The sequence below is a fragment of the Oncorhynchus clarkii genome, chromosome 15 (assembly GCF_045791955.1).
Source record: "Oncorhynchus clarkii lewisi isolate Uvic-CL-2024 chromosome 15, UVic_Ocla_1.0, whole genome shotgun sequence".
NCBI lineage: Eukaryota > Metazoa > Chordata > Actinopteri > Salmoniformes > Salmonidae > Oncorhynchus > Oncorhynchus clarkii.
The window spans coordinates 19,713,941-19,734,579 of NC_092161.1; the positions used below are offsets into that span (position 1 = coordinate 19,713,941).

General features: G+C 42.4%; 1 protein-coding gene across 1 annotated transcript; it reads left to right on the forward strand.

Annotated features, from left to right (window-relative positions):
• Positions 1-1,837: 1,837 nt before the first annotated feature.
• LOC139367019 (clavesin-1-like) lies at positions 1,838-20,403 on the forward strand. The gene is made up of 6 exons (XM_071104872.1): positions 1,838-1,881; positions 4,375-4,945; positions 5,279-5,453; positions 11,516-11,626; positions 12,180-12,412; positions 20,013-20,403. The coding sequence occupies exons 2-6, from the start codon at positions 4,557-4,559 to the stop codon at positions 20,092-20,094; spliced, it is 990 nt and encodes a 329-aa protein (XP_070960973.1). The 5' UTR covers positions 1,838-1,881; positions 4,375-4,556; the 3' UTR covers positions 20,095-20,403.
• Positions 20,404-20,639: the final 236 nt, after the last annotated feature.

A 20,639-nucleotide genomic window follows, 5' to 3' on the forward strand; every position in this document is an offset into this window, starting at 1 on the left:
ATTGACTGACCTTCATGTCTTAAAGTAATGATGGACTGTAATTTCTCTTTGCTTATTTGAGCTGTTCTTGCCATAATATGGACTTGGTCTTTTACCAAATAGGGCTATCTTCTGTATACCACCCCTTCCTTGTTACAAGACAACTGATTGGCTCAAACGCATTAAGATGGAAAGAAATTCCACATATTAACTTTAAACAAGGCACACCTGTTAATCGAAATGCATTCCAGGTGACTACTGCATGAAGCTGGTTGAGAGAATGCCAAGGGTGTGCAAAGCTGTCGTCAAGGCAAAGGGTGGTTACTTTTTTTTTTTGTCAAACCCGTAAAAAATATATATTGACAAAAAAATACACAAAGAAAAAGTGAACTTACCTTTGACTACCTCCAGTCTGATTTCTGTATCGATGTCTGTCAAGGTTCTCCTCACTGTGCACCAGCATGCCCCAGCGTCTTCTAGGGTCAGGTTGGTGACATTTAAAGTGAAGAATCTTCTCTTTGTGTCCCCATACAGAGAGAACCTGCCTTTCTCAGTGTGGCGAACACCACATTGAGTTTTAACTACAATATCAGAGTAGTTTGAGTAGTTATCGTACCCACGGCCATAGCGGCACCTGATCTCTGCCTCTCCTCCCTCGTATCCAGATGCAAAGATCCGACCCATAATAGACGAACTCCACACAGCAGCTGGAGAGAGACCACAAGTTCACATCAGACACAGAACTGCCCTTTAGTTACTAGCTGCTTCAGCACAAAGAACAATAAGTGAAAAGCAACAGCAAATCTAATGTGTTTAGCAACTGACAGTGTCCATTCAGTGTGCTTCAAATAAGTTTTACTGTATGCTCTGTAGATATGATGATGAGGAGCACACTTTGAAGACTTTTCATGATGAACTGCTGCCCTCAGTTAGCCTAAAATTACTTTAAGCTGCTGTCTCCTGTATCTCACCAGTTAGGGTTAAGGTACTCTTACTTCTTAGGTACTCTTTCTTCTTAGTTAGAGTAGGTTTCAAGAAAGAAAATCCTATTTTTAAAAATGGCACGTTTGAAGTCTATTTGGAATTTACTTAATTTAAATGGAATTGACCCTAACTCATGATTAGATCTATATTGTCCCAAGTAGACTAACCTATCCTATATACTTTAATAAAGTATAGTATGCTTATTCTGGCATTGTACAATAGGCTATAATAAGTTGCATTAGGCCTAGTGAAAAGGCAAAGATTATAGGCTTATTTGTCAAATGTGAAAAAAATCAACTGTGCTTGAACTGGACATGGGATGCGATGCGCGCGTCCTTCAGAAACCATATTCTAACCAACTGGGCGCAATTGCCACGAACGGAACTGATGGAGACTACGTACATGTTTTATTGGAGACTTAAAAAGACCAATTGGATGAGAATAGCCTATGGTTTACGTCGTGAGAATGGTGTGATACTTTGCGGCACACGGAATTGGTGATTCCCCACCTCTGTGAGTCTCCATCACTATCTGTTCTCAGTTAGTCTCGTATTCGTCCTCCAGGCAGAGTGCGCACAACCCTCATCGAAGCAGACACAGCCGCGCATGGCCGCCAATCTGTTCCGTTTATGGGGCACAGCATCTTTTCAGGCAGCCTACACCGTAGAATACATTCAGACAACGCAGTCCTTTAGGCTACAGGATTTCAAATATTTTTTTACTTGATAGCCTTTCAAGGAAATATTATATTTTTCTTTATTTACGTTTTCCTTGCCAACTGGATAAAAATAGGCTATATATTATTTATTGAAACTCCTTTATGGCCAGTATTTATAAATATCAATGGAATGATACGTCTGCTGTGCAGTCCTGCGCTTCATCGGATACCTGGCTGGTTTTACAGGGCGTGGTGTTCATGTAAGTATTACATTTATCTCAATGTGGATTTATAACATTTGTATATACAAAGTGTTTATCGATATGTGGCAGGTTTTCTTTGGGGTATATGGCAGTTTGTCCTGATTCACATTGTGGTCGGTGCGGTACGTCATGTAACGCAATTAATCCGTGAACGGCTGATGGAATGGGACTTTAAGTTATTGAGCAATGGCATAATATTTGGCATGTTATTCCCTATTGTATCTCTGAATAGCAAGGGAGATGAGGTAATGTTTCATAAATAAATAAACAGGGAGAGGCCCTCGCAGCGTTTGACCCGTAATTGGTGAGCGTCACAGTCACAGAGAACCTGCTTGGACCAGCAGGCAATCTAATGTAATGGCACTGGATTGGCTAGGTCAGTCTTGCTAAATCAAATGTAAAATTTAAATAAATAGCAAATAACACCATTGTGAATTTATTACTGATTATGATTATCACTATTAAAACATAATTACATTAATAACCTCTGTATACAGTGCATTCGTAAAGTATTCAGACCCCTTGACTTTTTCCACATTTTGTTACTTTACAGCCTTATTCAAATATGGGTTAAATAAAAAAAATCCTCAAATCTACACACAATACTCCATAATGAGAAAGTGAAAACACATTTTTATAAATGTTTGCAAATGTATAAATAAAACATAAATAAAAAACAGAAATACTTTGTTACATAAGTATTCAGACCCTTTGCTATGAGACTCAAAATTGAGCTTAGGTGCATGTTGTTTCTACAACTTGATTGGACATGATTTGGAAAGGCACATGTGTGTCTATATGAGGTCCCACAGTTGACAACGCCTGTCAGATCAAAAACCAAGCCATGAGATTGAAGGAATTGTACGTAGAACTCTGAGACAGGATTGTGTCGAGGCACAGATCTGGGGAAGGGCAGCAAAACATTCCTGCAGCATTGAAGGTCCCTAGGAACACAGTGGCCTCCATCATTCTTAAATGGAAGAAGTTTGGAACCACAGAGACTCTTCCTAGAGCTGGCTGTGGAGATGGGAGAACCTTCCAGAAGGACAACCATCTCTGCAGCACTCCACCAATCAGGCTTTTATGGTAGAATGGCCAGACGGAAGCTACTCCTCAGTAAAAGGCACATGACAGCCCACTTGGAGTTTGCCAAAAGGCACCTAAATTACTCTTAGACACTGAGAAACAAGATTCTCTGGTCTGATGAAACCAAGATAAAACTCTTTGGCCTGAGGTACTGAGTACTGAGGTATCCTTGATGAAAACCTGCTCCAAAGCGCTCAGGACCTCAGATTGGGGGCAAAGGTTCACCTTCCAACAGGACAATGACTCTAAGCACACAGCCAAGACAACGCAGGAGTGGCATCGGCACAAGTCTCTTAATGTCCTTGAGTGGCCCAGCCAGAGCCCAGACTTGAACGCGATCGAACATCTCTGGAGAGACCTGAAAATAGCTGTGATGCAACGCTCCCCTTCCAACCTAACAAAGCTCGAGAGGATCTGCAGAAAAGAACTGGAGAAACTCCCCAAATGCAGGTGTGCCAAGCTTGTAGCGTCATACCCAAGGAGACTCGAGGCTGTAATCGCTGCCAAAGGTACTTCAACAAAGTACTGATTACAGGGTCTGAATACTTACGTAAATGTGATATTTCAGTTTCTTCTTCTTATTATTATTTTTTAAACATTTCTAAACCTGTTTTTGATTTGTCATTATTGGGTATTGTGTGCAGATTAATGAGGAAAACAAACAATTTAATATATTTTAGAATAAGGCTGTAACGTAACAAAATGTGCAAAAAGTGAAGGTGTCTGAATACTTTCCGAATGCACTGTATTTTCATAATATTTGGGTTTTTCACAGTGTAAAATCCATATCTAGTAGGCTTATTGTTGGTAGGGAAAATGCAGCGCCTGTTATATTTGAACTCTGACCTGAAAACCATGCACAAGAAAATGTAGCCCATGGGTTTGTCCATGATGGCCGCAATACCCGCCTTCTCAACTTGAACAGTGTATGTTGTTAAAATCGTCAGCCCTTATGCATTTCCCAAACCAGGGCCCTGTTCGACCACTTTAAAAATGTAACCTTTCTGTGTCCTTTCCTTGGAACATTTACTGATCTGACCTGATTGGATCTGTGATAGATATGAAGTGGAACAAATATTTTCTCCTATCCAGTTGTGTTGGATCAGTGCTTAGCCAATTGGATTTATTAGGATCCCCATTAACCGACCCCAATGGTGACAGCTAGTCTTACTGAGGTCCGACATATAACGAAAAAGACATTACAGACAAAAGACTTTACAATTTACATACATGTAAAAACATTAACATGTAATATGTGTGCATCTATCAGTTACACATACAGTACATGTCAGTACATACACACATACAGTAGGCCTACTCTAAAGAAGAGAAGAAGGAAGGATGAATGTTTTTAGTCTACTGGTGGACCAGTTACTCTAAATCTTCCATATCTTTTCTTCGTAGGCTAAACACTACAGGTGACACAGCTCAGGGGGTGGTGTACTGGAGAGACGCGTGTGCCGGTGAGACGCCACCAAAAATGTACAGAACAGAAATCAAGACTGTTTACTAAGGAGATCTCTACAATAATATTTAGCCAAAACCCAGATATAGAGAGAGTGTGAACTTGACTAAAGCCAAAAAAAATGACTCACTTGCAAGCGGGCCTGAGCTCCGAGACCACAGAGAAAGCTCGTCAGGAGCTCAACGAGAACCCTGACACCCTCCATGCGGACATCCAGCAGGTGCGCGACATGATCGTGACACGGCCCGACATCGGCTTCCTGCGCACGGACGACGACTTCATCCTGAGGTTTTTGCGGGCGCGCAAGTTCAACCAGGCAGAGACCTTCCGGCTCCTGGCCCAGTATTTTCAATTCCGCCAGCAGAACCTGGACATGTTCCAGAGCTTCAAGGTGGACGACCCGGGGATCAAGAGGGCTCTGATGGACGGCTTCCCAGGTGTCCTGGAGACTCCGGATCAGCATGGCCGGAAGATACTCATCCTATTTGCTTCCAACTGGGACCAGGGAAGGTAATAGATATTTTAGAAGGCACATTTGTCTCACTGAAGTGGCTTCTTTGATGTAATTGTTCCATTAATCAAGTAAACAATTGTACTGTAGCTACTGATCGATACTGATTTGATAGAATACTTCAAAAATAATAATTTGGAACTAAACAGCAAAACAATAACCACTCTCTTGCCCAAAGACTTTACGCCGGCCCTTTTCTGGCCCACTCAATGGTCAGACCCAGCAGACCCTGGATAGAAATAATTTAATTATTGTAATAGTCTTGATATAGAACAGTGCTGGATTGTTCTGCATTGTATCCCAATTTGATGTATATTTCTCTCTCTGTGAAGGAGCTCTTTCACAGACATCCTCCGAGCCATCCTCCTCTCCCTGGAGGTTCTAATAGAGAACCAAGAACTCCAGATCAACGGCTTCATCTTGATCATCGACTGGAGTAACTTCTCCTTCAAGCAGGCATCCAAGCTCACGCCCAACATTCTCAAACTGGCAATCGAAGGCCTGCAGGTAGGCGTGACCAGGGTTGTGTTCAGTATACATTAAACAGAACAAAACGGTCTGAAACAGAGTGAGGTGCTACAGTATCTGAACATGTCCAATAAGAAACGCTACATTTCATGTTGCTATGGTGTGCCCTAATGATCACCACCCAGCACTGACTGGGTTGAATCGACCCAAAGCAGATAAATGTAGTTAAGTAATCAGCATTAAGGTGAATTAGATCATGGTTGCATTGGACAGTTGGATTGTACTCTCTTACCTCTATAATTGGTTAGCTGTAGAGAGAAAATGTGGAAAGTGATGGGTATCATCAGCACCTATTTTCCTGTTCTGAATGTTGAAATGAAGATGGATTTTATGGTTTAATGTGTCTCTATGCTCTGGTCTGAATATTCAATCCAAGTCTATTCCACTGGATTTTTGGACAATTATAATTTGACACATGCAATATGTGGAGCCATCACACCACATATGGCCAATTCTACAGTTAACGTTTTTATTGCATAATTTCAGGGTCCTTCTTTATCAGTTCTAAGGACAGATATAGATAGACAGTATTCTGCCTTGCAGTGCAGCGTATATGACTAAAAGTAAATAAAGATTGCTCGGCAATATGACGATAGTAGGCCTACATAAAGATGGGATGCCCTGTTGCTAAGTAACAAGGTAAAGCACAGTGGTTAGTGTATGCCCTGATCTCAAACGTTATGCTACTCAGAAACTGAGTGATGTGGACACATTATATGGGCCGATCAACAAGTAGACAGTGGAGATATCAGGGAATATGCTTTTTTGTCTGAATTTCATTACAAAATTGTGTTGTGTAATAGAAACACCAAATGCTTATGGCTTATGAGGGAATTATTTAGCAATGGCAATAAGTCAGAAACTGTACAATCAACTGGGTAGTAGTTTACTATACTGAACAAATGTATAAACAACATGCAACAATTTCTAAGATTTCACTGAGTTACTGTTCATATAAGGAAATCAGCCAATTAAAATAAGTTCATTAGTCCCTAATCTATGGATTTCACATAACTGGGAATACAGATATGCATCTGTTAGTCACAGATCCTTGCGACATGGGGCCGTGCATTATCATGCTGAAACATAAGGTGATGGCGGAAGATGAATGGCACGACAATGGGCCTCACAATCTCATCGCGGTATCTCTGTGTATTCAAATCAACATCGATAAAATACAATTGTGTTCGTTGTCCATAGCTTATGCCTGCCCATACCCTAACCCCATTGCCACCATGGGGAACTCTGTTAACAACGTTGACATCAGCAAACAGCTCGCCAACACGACTGTACTGATCACAATGGGAGACAGAGAGCTGGTTTCAAGCGCAGGTGTTTATTTGTAAAGGACCACAGGAGGAGGCAGGTAGCTGGGTCCAGGGCCAGGCAGAAGGTCATACACAGGGGGTCCAAAAAGGCAACAGCAGGCCAAAATAGGCAAAAAGCTTTAGTGAGGCAGGCCAAAACTATCATACACGTGAGGATTAAATTACGGGGAAAAACAGAGCTCCGAAGTGTGTCACAAAACAAACAATACAATACCTCACAATGACGGGGTGCAAAGAACTGAACTAAATAGTGTGTGATACTGACATACAGGTGTGTGAACAGGTGATCAGAATTCAGGTGATTGGGATCTGGAGAGTGAGATGCGTTCAGGGGATCTATGTGTTTGAGAGTGTGAGCTGGAAAGTGGGCTGGAAAGTGAGCTGCGTTCAGGGGATCTACTTTTTTGAGAGTGTAAGTTGGAAGTAGACATTACAACTACACAATACACGCTACGCTGTCTGTCATCTGCCCGGTACAGTTGAAACCGGGAATTATCCATGAAGAGCACGCCTCTCCAGCATGCCAGTGGCTATCAAAGGTGAGCATTTGCCCACTGAAGTCAGTGACGACGCCGTACTGCAGTCAGGTCAAGACCCTGGTGAGTAAGAAAAGCACGCAGATGAGCTTCCCTGACACGGTTTCTGACAGTTTGTTCAGAAATGTTTCTGTTGTGTAAACCCACAATTTCATCAGCTGTCCGGATATCTGGTCTCAGACAATCCTGCAGGTGAAGAAACTGGATGTGGAGGACCTGGGCTGGCGTAGTTACACATGGTCTGCGGTTGTTAGGCCAGTTGGATGTACTGCCAAATTCTCTAAAACAACGTTGAAGCAGCTTAAATCAAATTAAATCAAATTAAATCAAATTTTATTGGTCACATACACATGGTTAGCAGATGTTATTGCGAGTACAGCAAAATGCTTGTGCTTCTAGTTCCGACGGTGCAGTACTATCTAACAGTAATCTAACAATTCCACAACAACTACCTAATACACACAAATGTAAGCAAAGGGATGAAATAATAATATATACATATAAATATATGGATGAGCGATGACCGAGCGGCATAGGCAAGACGCAATAGATGGTATAAAATACAGTATATACACGAGATGAGTAATGCAAGATATGTAAACATATGTAAACATTATTCAAGTGGCATTATTCAAGTGGCCAATTATTTCAAGTCTATATGAGGGCAGCAGCCTCTATATGTTAGTGATGGCTGTTTAATAACAGTATGATGGCCTTGAGATAGAAGCTGTTTTTCAGTCTCTCTGTCCCAGCTTTGATGCACCTGTACTGACCCGCCTTCTGGATGGTATCGGGGTGAACAGGCAATGGCTTGGGTGGTTGTTGTCCTTGATGATCTTTTTGGCCTTCCTGTCCTGTAGGTGTCCTGGAGGGCAGGTACTTTGCCCCCGGTGATGCATTGTGTAGACCGCACCACCCTCTGGAGAGCCTTGCGGTTGTGGGTGGTGCAATTGCCGTACCAGGCGATGATACAGCCGACAGGATGCTCTCAATTGTACATCTGTAAAAGTTTGTGAGGGTTTTAGGTGACGAGGCAAGTTTCTTCAGCCTCCTGAGGTTGAAGAGGCGCCGTTGCGCCTTCTTCACCACACCATCTGTGTGGGTGGACCATTTCAGTTTGTCCAAGATGTGTACACCAAGGAACTTAATACTTTCCACCTTCTCCACTGCTGTCCCGTCGATGTGGATGGGGGGGGGGGGGGGGGATGCTCCCTCTGCTTTTTCCTGAAGTCCACGATCATCAACTTTGTTTTGTTGATGTTGAGTGAGAGGTTGTTTTCCTGAAACCACACTCCGAGTGCCCTCACCTCCTCCCTGTAGGCTGTCTCATCGTTGTTGGTAATCAAGCATAACATTGAGCTTGGGGGGGTACTATGGTGTTGAATGCTGAGCTGTAGTCAATGAACAGCATTCTTTCATAGGTATTCCTCTTGTCCAGATGGGATAGAGCAGTGTGCAGTGTGATGGCGGTTGCATCATCTGTGAACCTACTGGGGCGGTATGCAAATTAGAGTGGGTCTAGGGTGACAGGTAAGGTGGAGGTGATATGATCCTTGACTAGTCTCTCAAAGCACTTCATGATGACAGAAGTGAGTTCTACGGGGCGATAGTCATTTAGTTGAGTTACCTTTGCCTTCTTGGGTACAGGAGGAATGGGACAGCAGACTGGGATAGGGAGAGATTGAATATGTCCGTAAACACAACAGCCAACTGGTCTGCGCATGCTCTGATGATGCAGATAGGGATGCCGTCTGGGCCGGCAGCCTTGCGAGGGTTAACGCTTTCTGGATAGGGTAGATTTTAATCGTCACAGTGGGTACAACATCTCCAATGCACTTCCTTATAAACTCACTCACCGAATCAGTGTATAAATTGATATTATTCTCTGAGGCTGCCCGGAACATTTCCCAGTCCACGTGATTCCGATCAGTCAGACCACCATTGAATAGTTCTCGTCACAGGTACATCCTGTCTGAGTTTCTGCCAATAGGACGGGAGGATCAAAATGGAGTCGTGGTCAGTTTTGCCAAAGGGAGGTAGAGAAATTAATTTAAATTCTGGGAACACAGTGCGTAGAGCCGGCGCAGGATATACTGGACCGTGGAGACGCACTGGAGGTCTGGAGCATCGAGCTGGCTGAACGCGTCCTGGACAAAGGACCACCTTCGCATGGCAAGTACGGGAAGCTGGCACAGGACGCACTGGGCTGTGAAGGCGCACCGGAGATACAGTGTGTAGAGCCGGCTCAGGTTATCCTGGACCGAGGAGGCGCACTGGAGACCAGGAGCGCTAAGCCGGCACAACCCGCCCTGACTAGATGCTCATTTTCGCATGGCAAGTGCGGGGAGCTGGCACCGAGCTGTGAATGGACACTGGAGACACAGTGCATATCACCGCATAACATGGTGCCTGAACGGTCACACGCTCCTTAAAGCGAGTGGGGGGAATTGGCTCTGGTCTGAAACCTGGCTCCGCCAACCACCCCGTGTGCCTCCTCCCCAAAAATGTTTGGGGCTGCCTCTCGTGCTTGCGTCGGGGTTGCAAACCCCGGAGTCGTCGTTGATGCTCCCTTGCTGCTTCCGTCTGCTCCCATGGAAGGCGATCCTTTCCGGCCATGATTTCTTACCACGTCCAGGATCCTTTACCGTCCAAAATATCCTCCCATGTCCATGATGTCTGCTCCTCCTGGCCACGCTGCTTGGTCCGTTTGTGGTGGGATCTTCTGTCACAATCGTTATAAGGAGTGGACCAAGATGCAGCGCGGTATGTTTCCATCCTTTATTTTGGAATAGAAAACTTTAAAAAACAAAACGAACAAACAAAACGTGAAGCTACTATAATGCTCACAGGCATTATACATAGACAAGATCCCACAAAGCACAATGGTGAAATGACTGCCTAAATATGATCCCCAATCAGAGACAACGATAAACAGCTGTCTCTGATTGGGAACCATACCAGGCCAACATAAATCACTAATCACCTAGATGACCCACCCTAGTCACTATCACGCCCCAATCAACATAGAAAATAAACAGCTCTCTATGGTCAGGCCTCATGTGGTACCCTTCCTGCAGGCTCATCCTGACATGACCCTCCAACATGACAATGCAACCAGCCGTACTGCTCGTTCTGTGCGTGATTTCCTGCAAGACAGGAATGTCAGTGTTCTGCCATGGCCAGCGAAGAGCCCGGATCTCAATCTCATTGAGCACGTCTGGGACCTGTTGGATCGGAGGGTGAGGACTAGGGCCATTCCCTCCAGAAATGTCCGGGAACTTGCAGGTGCCTTGGTAGAAGAGTGGGGTAACATCTCGTATGCAAGAACTGGCAATTCTGGTGCATTCCATGAGGAGGAGATGCACTGCAGTACTTAATGCAGCTGGTGGCCACACCAGATACTGACTGTTACTTTTGATTTTGAACCCCCTTTGTTCAGCGACACATTATTCCATTTATGTTAGTCACATGTCTGTGGAACTTGTTCAGTGTATGTCTCAGTTGTTGAATCTTATGTTCACACAAATATTTACACATGTTAAGTGTGCTGAAAATAAACGTAGTTGCTGAGTTTGTTTAAAAAATAACACTTTCACAAAAAGAAATCTTGCGAGACTCATAATCTGCTGAATGATTCAGCTTTTGTCTTAATAACGGACCCATAAGCCTTCTATTTACATGGTTTTGTCATGGGGATTGCATTGTTGATGCTACACCGCAATCGTTAAAGGTGTCGATTACAAGGGTGGAAGGGGCATCCCCCAGCAATGCATTGTAGCAGTATTGCACACTGTAGATGGCTAGCAGAGTTCTAAACAGCAACCGAAATCCTCCTAATCAGTATCTTGGAAGCTCTGTCATGATCTTGCGCTGCTCCATTTTGCTGCAGGGTACTGTACTGTTCTGTCCAAAAACCTCTTCAATAAAATAATGAATGCCATTTAATTTAGATATTACGATATAGAAGGACAGAGGAACTGGCTTAGCCTACCATTTTATCATATTATTTTCTATTAAGATTTTAACTTTTTTTAAAATTATTATGCTATGGTATTTCAAGTCTCTATTGTAACTAAAATAGAGTTCAAAGCAAGCAGAGTTAATGAAACAACCTAATAAAAATCATACTTTACTTGAGTATAACTAAACCTATATTCCCCTCCCTACTTCACTACAGGACAGCTTCCCTGCTCGCTTCGGTGGGATCCATTTTGTGAACCAGCCCTGGTATATCCACGCCATGTACACCATCATCAAGCCTTTCCTCAAGGACAAGACTAGGAAAAGGGTAATTGCCTTTTTCACTACCTCAGTTACATTCTCTGTGCCCTACCCTTTTCTCTCCACCCCTTTGTAACTGTTGCATTATATTGAGTGGTTAAGCACAGGACTGGTAGAGGTGGAACACTACTGAGCTGACAAAGCCAGATAGAGAGATGTCATTAAATATCTTTGTTAGTTGAATAAAATGTAAGTTTACACAAAGGGGATATATCATTTAGTCAGCACTTATAGAGCTAAGACGTAGTAGGAGTATTTGAGATTCACATATTTTGGGGTAGTTTCAATTTAAACTTTTCCTCAGGATAGTGCAGGTTAGATTAATGGAAAAACTTAAAGATATTTTGTAATACAGCTTCTAGCGTCAAATGTTTGGAGGGGTGTCTGATGACACTGGTTAAAAATAAGTAAGTAAGAAATCAATAATTTGAGATAGTTATGAAATGTATTGGCCAGGGCTCCCTTGAATAAATTTGAACACCAGATAAATAAATACATTAAATAAACAAATGTGAATACAAATTTAAATAAATCAGATTTTTTTAAATTCTTCCCAACAGATTTTCCTCCACGGGAACAACCTCAACAGTTTACACCAGCTTATCCTACCCGATTGTCTGCCGTCCGAGTTTGGTGGCACGCTGCCGCCCTATGACATGGGCATCTGGGCACGGACCCTCTTAGGGCCCAACTACAACGACGAGACGGAGTACACACTCACCTACGACGCCCTCCATGTCAAAGGGAGCTATGGTGGCGGAGATAAGGAATGTGCCAACAAACTTCTGAAAAGGTGAGCTACAGAAAAGGTTGAAAAATTCCAGGAATTTTTCAGCTGGAAAATATCCATCGGAATATATGGGATTTGGGGGGATATAAAAGATTTGGGTAATATTCCCCTTTTTTGCAACACTAGCTATAGTATAGTACTGCAAGAAGTTAGCAAAAAGCGAAACAGAAAGTTAGAGAACACAAACGGATCAATCCAGTGTCTCGCTGACATCCTTCTTCATTAGTATCGACCGATTGTTTGAAGTCTGCCAGAGCAATTACGCAGTCTACAGACTTTCAGATAATGACCTCTATGGGGCTGACCACTGACCAGTGGCTCGTGTGAATCCTCAGAAATACCCATTTAAGTCCGAGGTGATGAATAGGCCTGAGTCTTGCCCACTACTGTCCACCAAACAGCTCACTCAGTCAGAGACCCACTGCAGTTTGACATTCACCACCCCCCCCAGCTAAAAAAATACTTTCCTTTTAGGTTCAGAGCTTTTCGAAACTGTACCCTTTTACAAGTTAAAGGTGACACTGAACATGAAAACAGTATACAGTATTGTATATGGATTCTCTGTCCTCAAGCAAAGGGGAATGTCAGAGAGAGAGGGAGAGAGAGAGTAGTCATTAAAATAGACAAACCTCCTCCACGGTAGCAGGCCGCATGCACGACTCTCTTCCTCTGCAATCAACAGAAAGTCATGTAGGATCAGGTCTCAGGAGAGCAGGCTTCTCGGAATTGATATAATTAAAAAAGCACTTAAGAGACCCTCTCATTGACCCCGGCCAGTGTCTGCTCCAATCCCAGGGATCCCCAGTCTCATTTGCTTGCCACGCTCCCCCTAATTAGGAGCCTAACTCAGGGGACAGCATCTGGAGGGGACGAGCCTGGATGGGGGATTGGTGCAGAGAGCATGAACCTCCCTCTCATAATGGATAGGATAGATGAGGACTCCATCTATGTGGCCAAGCTTTAAAGTCAAAATGGACTGTATTGTGAAAGTGTATGAATACAGAAAGTATCTTTGATGTCTTAGTTAAAGGTTAGAGGTAGGCACATGGTCAGGAGTATGGTTGAGTTTTGGGTTCATTTTCAAATCAGATTTTTTGTTGTTGATATCTTGTCATACTGGTGATAGTGACAACTATCGATAAGGGATACTGGGAACGCTTGTGTGTTATTGGTCATCTGAGATCGTCCTCAGAGCATCCAGTGAAGAAATAGCAGCCATGATTGTTGACATGTCATGAACCTACTGATGGGCATGATCAGATGGCTAAGGAAGATTATTGACAATTGGGTCGATTGTGGGTTTGTTGAATATTGTTAGTGTTTTGTGTTGTATCAGATCAAGGAGGTTAAATTTGATTGCTGCTGTTTCACTTCAGTGTGGAGTAGGGCTGGGCGGTAACCATACTTTACTAAACTCAGCAAAAAAAGAAACGTCCCTTTTTCAGGACCCTTTTCTTTCAAAGATAATTAATAAAAATCCAAATAACTTCACAGATCTTCATTGTAAAGGGTTTTAGCACTGTTTATCCCATGCTTGTTCAATGAATTATAAACAATTAGTGAACTTGCACCTGTGGAACGGTCGGTAAGACACTAACAGCTTACAGACGGTAGGCAATTAAGGTTACAGTTATGAAAACTTAGGACACTAAAGAAGCCTTTCTACTGACTCTGAAAAACACCAAAAGAAACATGCCCAGGGTCCCTGCTCACCTGCGTGAACGTGCCTTAGGCATGCTGCAAGGATGCATGAGGAGTACAGATGTGGTCAGGACAATAAATTGCAATGTCTGAACAGTGAGACACCTAAGACAGCACTACAGGGAGACGGGACGGACAGTTGATCATCCTCGCAGTGGCAGACCACGTGTAACAACACCTGCCCAGGATCGGTACATCCGAACATCACACCTGCGGGACAGGTACAGGATGGCAACAACAACTGCCCGAGTTACACCAGGAACGCACAATCCCTCCATCAGTGCTCAGACTGTCCGCAATAGGATGAGAGAGGCTGGACTGAGGGCTTGTAGGCCTGTTGTAAGGCAGGTCCTCACCAAACATCACCGGCAACAACGTCACCTATGGGCACAAACCTACCGTCGCTGGACCAGACAGGACTGGCAAAAAGTGCTCTTCACTCTTCACTTCGCAGTTTTGTCTCACCAGAGATGATGGTCGGATTCGTGTTTATCGTCGAAGGAATGAGCGTTACACCGAGGCCTGTACTCTGGAGCGGGATCGATTTGGAGGTGGAGGGTCTGTCATGGTATGGGGCGGTGTGTCACAGCATCATCGGACTGAGCTTGTTGTCATTGCAGGCAATCTCAACGCTGTGCGTTACAGGGAAGACATCTTCCTCTCTCATGTGGTACCCTTCCTGCAGGCTCATCCTGACATGACCCTCCAGCATGACAATGCCACCAGCCATACTGCTTGTTCTGTGCGTGATTTCCTGCAAGACAGGAATGTCAGTGTTCTGCCATGGCCAGCGAAGAGCCCGGATCTCAATCCCATTGAGCACGTCTAGGATCTGTTGAATCGGAGGGTGAGGGCTGGGGCCATTCCCCCTAGAAATGTCCGGAAACTTGCAGGTGCCTTGGTAGAAGAGTGGGGTAACATCTCACAGCAAGAACTGGCAAATCTGGTGCATTCCATGAGGAGGAGATGCACTGCAGTACTTAATGCAGCTGGTGGCCACACCAGATACTGACTGTTACTTTTGATTTTTGATGCCCCCTTTGTTCAGAGACACATTATTCCATTTCTGTTAGTCACATGTCTGTGGAACTTATTCAATTTATGTCTCAGTTGTTGAATCTTGTTATGTTCATACAAATATTTACTCATGTTAAGTTTGGTGAAAATAAATGCAGTTGACAGTGAGAGGACGTTTCTTTTTTTGTTGAGTTTATATACCGGTATTGATGCAAGGACCGATTTGGGTTTTTACTTGACCTTCTATAATGGTATTTGAATGTTTGGTTTGTTAAATGTGATACACCGTGTGTAACGCCCATTTGCATAGTTTACTCCGCTATTTGAGTCATCCTTCTCCGTTCTCTCCATGCCATTTTCGATAGACCTAGTCCCACCCCCTCACTCAAGGAGCGCATTTGCTGCTTGACCACGAGACACTTTCATTCAGTCTGCATGGTCAATGCAGCACATGAAACAATGTTGATGACAAGGATGTTGTTTCCACTTTGATCTTAATATAAATCCACAAGCATTCTATAATTATAATATTAGTTTGCAAACAGCTAGTTTGTATTTTCTTAGCAAGTTAAGCTAAATCGTGTTAGCCACTAATGCTAATCACTAGTTAGCTGGCTAACTAGCTAATAAAAGTACTAAGTCAGAGCAAACGTAGCTAGCTAATACAGCCCTTATACCACTGCTGGTGGAGGCCTAAATCAGCATGTTGTTTGTGCAACAGTATCTTCGAAATCAAAGAGGAATAGGCAAAGCATGAATATGTTGGCTAAATGAATAAATATTTAATGTAGCCAAAGATTATAGGGTCCCCTAGGAAACACTGAACATCACTTTGATTCCTACCCTGTTACAATAATTAATCCATAACATTTTCATTCGTTGTCATGTCAAACAACACTACATTCAAAGTAGCCCACTATTATTTATATTTTAACTATAGAATTAGAATTTATATTATAGAATTTCCCCTTTTGTTCTCTAGCAAGTGGTAGGCCAATGACATCACAGATTACCATCAGACCAACCCCTTGAATGCCCTTTCTCCTTGAAGTTTGCAGTTTTTTTTTTTTTTTTTTTACCTTGTAGTGTGTGTACTTAACTTAATTATACTTCCAATATCACTTCTCAATGGTAAAAGTTTTTAAAAAATTGCTGGAGGATGTCTCTAATTATTATACATTTTAAAAATTAAATCAGATTTTTTTCTCTACTGATCTACACAACCTACTTCATATTTTCAAAGTGATAGAAAAATTATAGAACATTTCCAAATGAATAAAAAATGGATTGTGTATGTCTTCACAACCCCCGAGTTAATACTTGGTAGAAGCAGCTTTGGCAGCCATTACAGTTGGGAATCATTTTGATTAAGATTCTACCATCTTTGCACTACTCTTACACGAAACCCAAACTGGCTGCGCGCATGCGCCATCATGCATACATTTATTTTGTCCCCCCACACCAACCGCGATCACGACACACAGATTCAAATATCAAAACAAACTCTGAACCAATTATATTAATTTGGGGACAGGTCGAAAAGCATCAAACATTTATGGAAATTTAGCTAGTCAGCTTGCACTTGCTAGCTAATTTGTCCTATTTAGCTAGCTTGCTGTTGCTAGCTAATCATTCCTGGGATATAAACATTGAGTTGTTATTTTACCTGAAATGCACAAGGTCCTCTACTCCCGACAATTAAACCACACATAAAACGGTCAACCGAATCGTTTCTAGTCATCTCTCTTCCGTCCAGGCTTTTTCTTCTCTTGACTTTATATTGCGATTGGCAACTTTCATAAATTAGGCGCATTACTGCCACTGACCTCGTTTGTCTTTCAGTCACCCACATTGGCGTGCGTGAGCAGTGTGAGTGCAATAATTGAATAACATAGATTTCTGAATTTATTTTGCGACGCGAGCGGTGTAGTCAGCCTGTTAGGGTAGTCAGCCTGTGTAGTCAGCCTGTTTTTTCTCTCTCCAAAATTGCTCAAGCTCAATACATGTGGTTGGATCATTGTTGGACAGCAATATTCAAACAATGTCTTTGATTTTCAAGCAGATCTAAGTCAGGACTGTGACCAGACCATTCAGGAACACTTAATACCTATTGGAATGCAATTCTGTAATTAACATTTATTTCATTGTCCCGATGAAAAATAAAACACTATCCCAGGGTTAGGTATCCAGAAGACTGAGACAGGGTTTCTTCAGGCTTTGCTCCTGGGCTTTCCTCAGACTTTTTAACCCATAACAGGATGCCTCCACCACAATACTTGAAAATACAGAGGATCAACAACATTGCATTCACTATACATTACTGGCCTTTATGACAAAGTGAAAGGAAGGAAGCCTTTGTTAAAAAATCCACTCCAAATCAACCATTCGGTTTGCCACAAGGCTGCAAGACAACATCAATGCAAAAGAAATCTAAGCAAGCCTAAATATCTTATATTGATTGATCATTCACAATATTATTTTTTCTTACCTCGCTAAATTATCTAACATCAATGGCACATAATTCAACTCATTTTAACCTAAAAAAGGCTTAATACATGTCATTTATCTAATTTCAAGATATTTTTCTAGATATTTTACCTTAATCATTTTACTAAGGTAAAATATTTGGAAGATTTAATTGAAAGAAGGTGTGAAGACATACGCAATAAAGACATCTTAGATTTTTGATGAATTATTAATTAGGAAAATGTTATAGAATGTTTCTTTAATTTTGAAAATGTGGAGTAGGTTGTGTAGATCGGTAGGAACAAATCTAATTTAATCCCCTAGATTTAATTTTAAAGCAGCAAAATGTGTAGACTTTCAGTAGGTACTGTATGTAGTACAGAATTACAGTTCCATATACATGATCTGTGAAGGATCTATAGTGAATAAAAATATAAACGCTACATGCAACAATTTCAAAGATTTGACTGAATTACAGTTCATATAAAGAAATGTCAATTTAAATAAATTCATTAGTCCCTAATCTATGGATTTCACATGCTTGGGCAGGGGCGCAGCCAGTGGGTGGGCCTGGGAGGGCATAGACCCACCCACTGGGGTGCCAGGCCCAACCACTGTGGGGTCAGGCCCAGCCAATGTTTTTCCCCACAAAACTGCTTTATTACAGACAGAAATACTCTGTTTTATCAGCTGTCCGTGTGGCTGGTCTCAGATGATCCTGCAGGTGAAGAAGCCAGATGTGGTCCTGGGCTGGCGTGGTTACACATGGTCTGCGGTTGTGACGTTGGAGGCGGTAGAGAAATATAATTAAATTCCCTGGCAACAGCTCTGGTGGACATCCCTGCAGTCTGCAAGCCAATTAGACGCTCCCTCAACTTGAGACGTCTGTAGCATTGTGTTGTGAGACAAAATTGCACATTTTAGAGTGGCCTTTTATTGTCCCCAGCACAAGGTGTACCTGTGTAATGATCATGCTGTTTAATCAGCTTCTTGATATGCCACACCTGTTAGGTGGATGCATTGTCTTGGCAAAGGAGCAATGCTCACTAACAGGGATATAAACACATTTCTGCACAAAATAAGAGAAATAAGCTTTTTGTGAATGTGGAAAATAACTAAGATCTTTTATTTCAGCTCAATAAACATGGGACCAATACTTTACATGTTGTGTTAATATTTTTGTTTAGTATATAGTATGTACACCTGGTAAATGGTTTATGGAGGCTTCATTAAGGCGCATAAGCAATACATTATGAACTTTCACTGGTATATAAGCATTTCATTTTGAAAGTTGCATACATGTGCACTAAGTTTACTAAATATTAGGAATCCCTTTCTAATATTGAGCTGCACCCCTTAGAACAGCCTCAATTCGTTGGGACATGGACTCCACAAGGTTTCAAATGTATTCCACAGGAATACTGGCCCATGTTGATTCCAGTGCTTCCAATGGCACGTTTGTCTTGCCCATTCACCCTCTGAATGGCACACAAACAATTCATGTCTCAATTGTCTCAAGGCTTAAAAAGCCTTATTTAACCTGTCTCTTCCTCTACACCGATTGAAGTGACATCAATAAGGGATCATAGCTTTCACCTGGATTTTCCTGGTCAGTCTGTCATGGAATGAGCATGTGTTCTTAATGTTTTGTATACTCAATGTATATATTTCAAGCAACATTTGAATGGGTAATCATGCAATGCAATGCAAATCTCATCATCATATCAAATCTGAAAGATATTAAACCAAGCTAAATTTGGAATATCTAAATCTCAGTAGACAGAAGGACATGTTTGTGCCACCGTCTCTTTCCTTAGCAGAGAGAGCTCTGGGTAGGCTCCATTTTCATCTGCTGGTGATTTTAATCAGTGGGCTTACAGGGGGAGATGAGGGGAGGGGAGCGGAGCGCTAAGCTCCCCCACTGGCGTTAAAGTGCTCTAAACAGCACAGCACAGAGAATCAGGGATTTAGTCTAGCCTTATCCCCATTGGATTGCCCTCCTGAGCTGGGTTGTTGAGCTCATCTTTAATGGACCACCTAGCATATTATGAGTATTTCCTGGTAGCTAAATGAGACAACACAGGGAGGCTTTGTGTTGACGCATGGATATGAGAGTTGAGGAGTTATGTCATGCATTTTACCATTGGCAGTCCAATGTGTTTTTAGGATATAAAACAGTGTGCTATTTTCCTAATCTGGATTACCCCCCCCAAAATGGTTGGTTCTCAGTTTGTGTTTAGACATAATAAGAGGGGTGATCCATGTTTAGTCTTATAATGTATTATAACTGCATCATGACCACAGATACTGTATGGCTAGTTCTCTCTTTGATCAATATTACCCTGGTCCCTGCTAAACCTTCTCCATTATACTGCTGACAGTAATTACCATCTCTTACTGTTGTTGTTGTTTAACTCAGGTCCGAGTCAGCCGTGGAGCCGGGTACCCTACGGCAAGCTGACAGGGACAACACGGCACAGCCACTCCTGGCTCTGGACTGATCACTCCGATCCGTCCACATTGTATCCAAAGCACTCTAATTTGGATTCCAACCCCACTGACTCCAAAACCCTAAACTGAACTTTGAGAAAGTCAAAAACGCAGGCACGGACCCAAAATGGAGACTAAACCCTTGTTCACATGGAGCTACTGTACTGAAAACCTCTCATCTCTTGACTGTGAGCCAGTGCCAGTTTCAAAAGCTGTGCCATCCACTTTCACTGGCAAAACTATAGGTCACCAGCCATCCAAATCAATGCCGATAGGAGTAGAATGATTAAACTAATGTTTGTTTTAACAGTACCACTAAGAAAGACTGACTGGCCGAGTTAAATGTCCAAAAGCCCCGCAAACAGAATGCCAAACTACTGTATCTTACTGTTTTAGGGGCTGTCATTTCTATGAAAGTCAATATATTTCAAGATTGTATATTTATCAGGGCTACTGCACTATCAGTGTGACCTCCATCGAACCAAAATGTATTTAAGTCAACTTTAAAAGAATGTATAGGAAATGTATTTTAAGTTATGTGTTGTGTTCATTACGT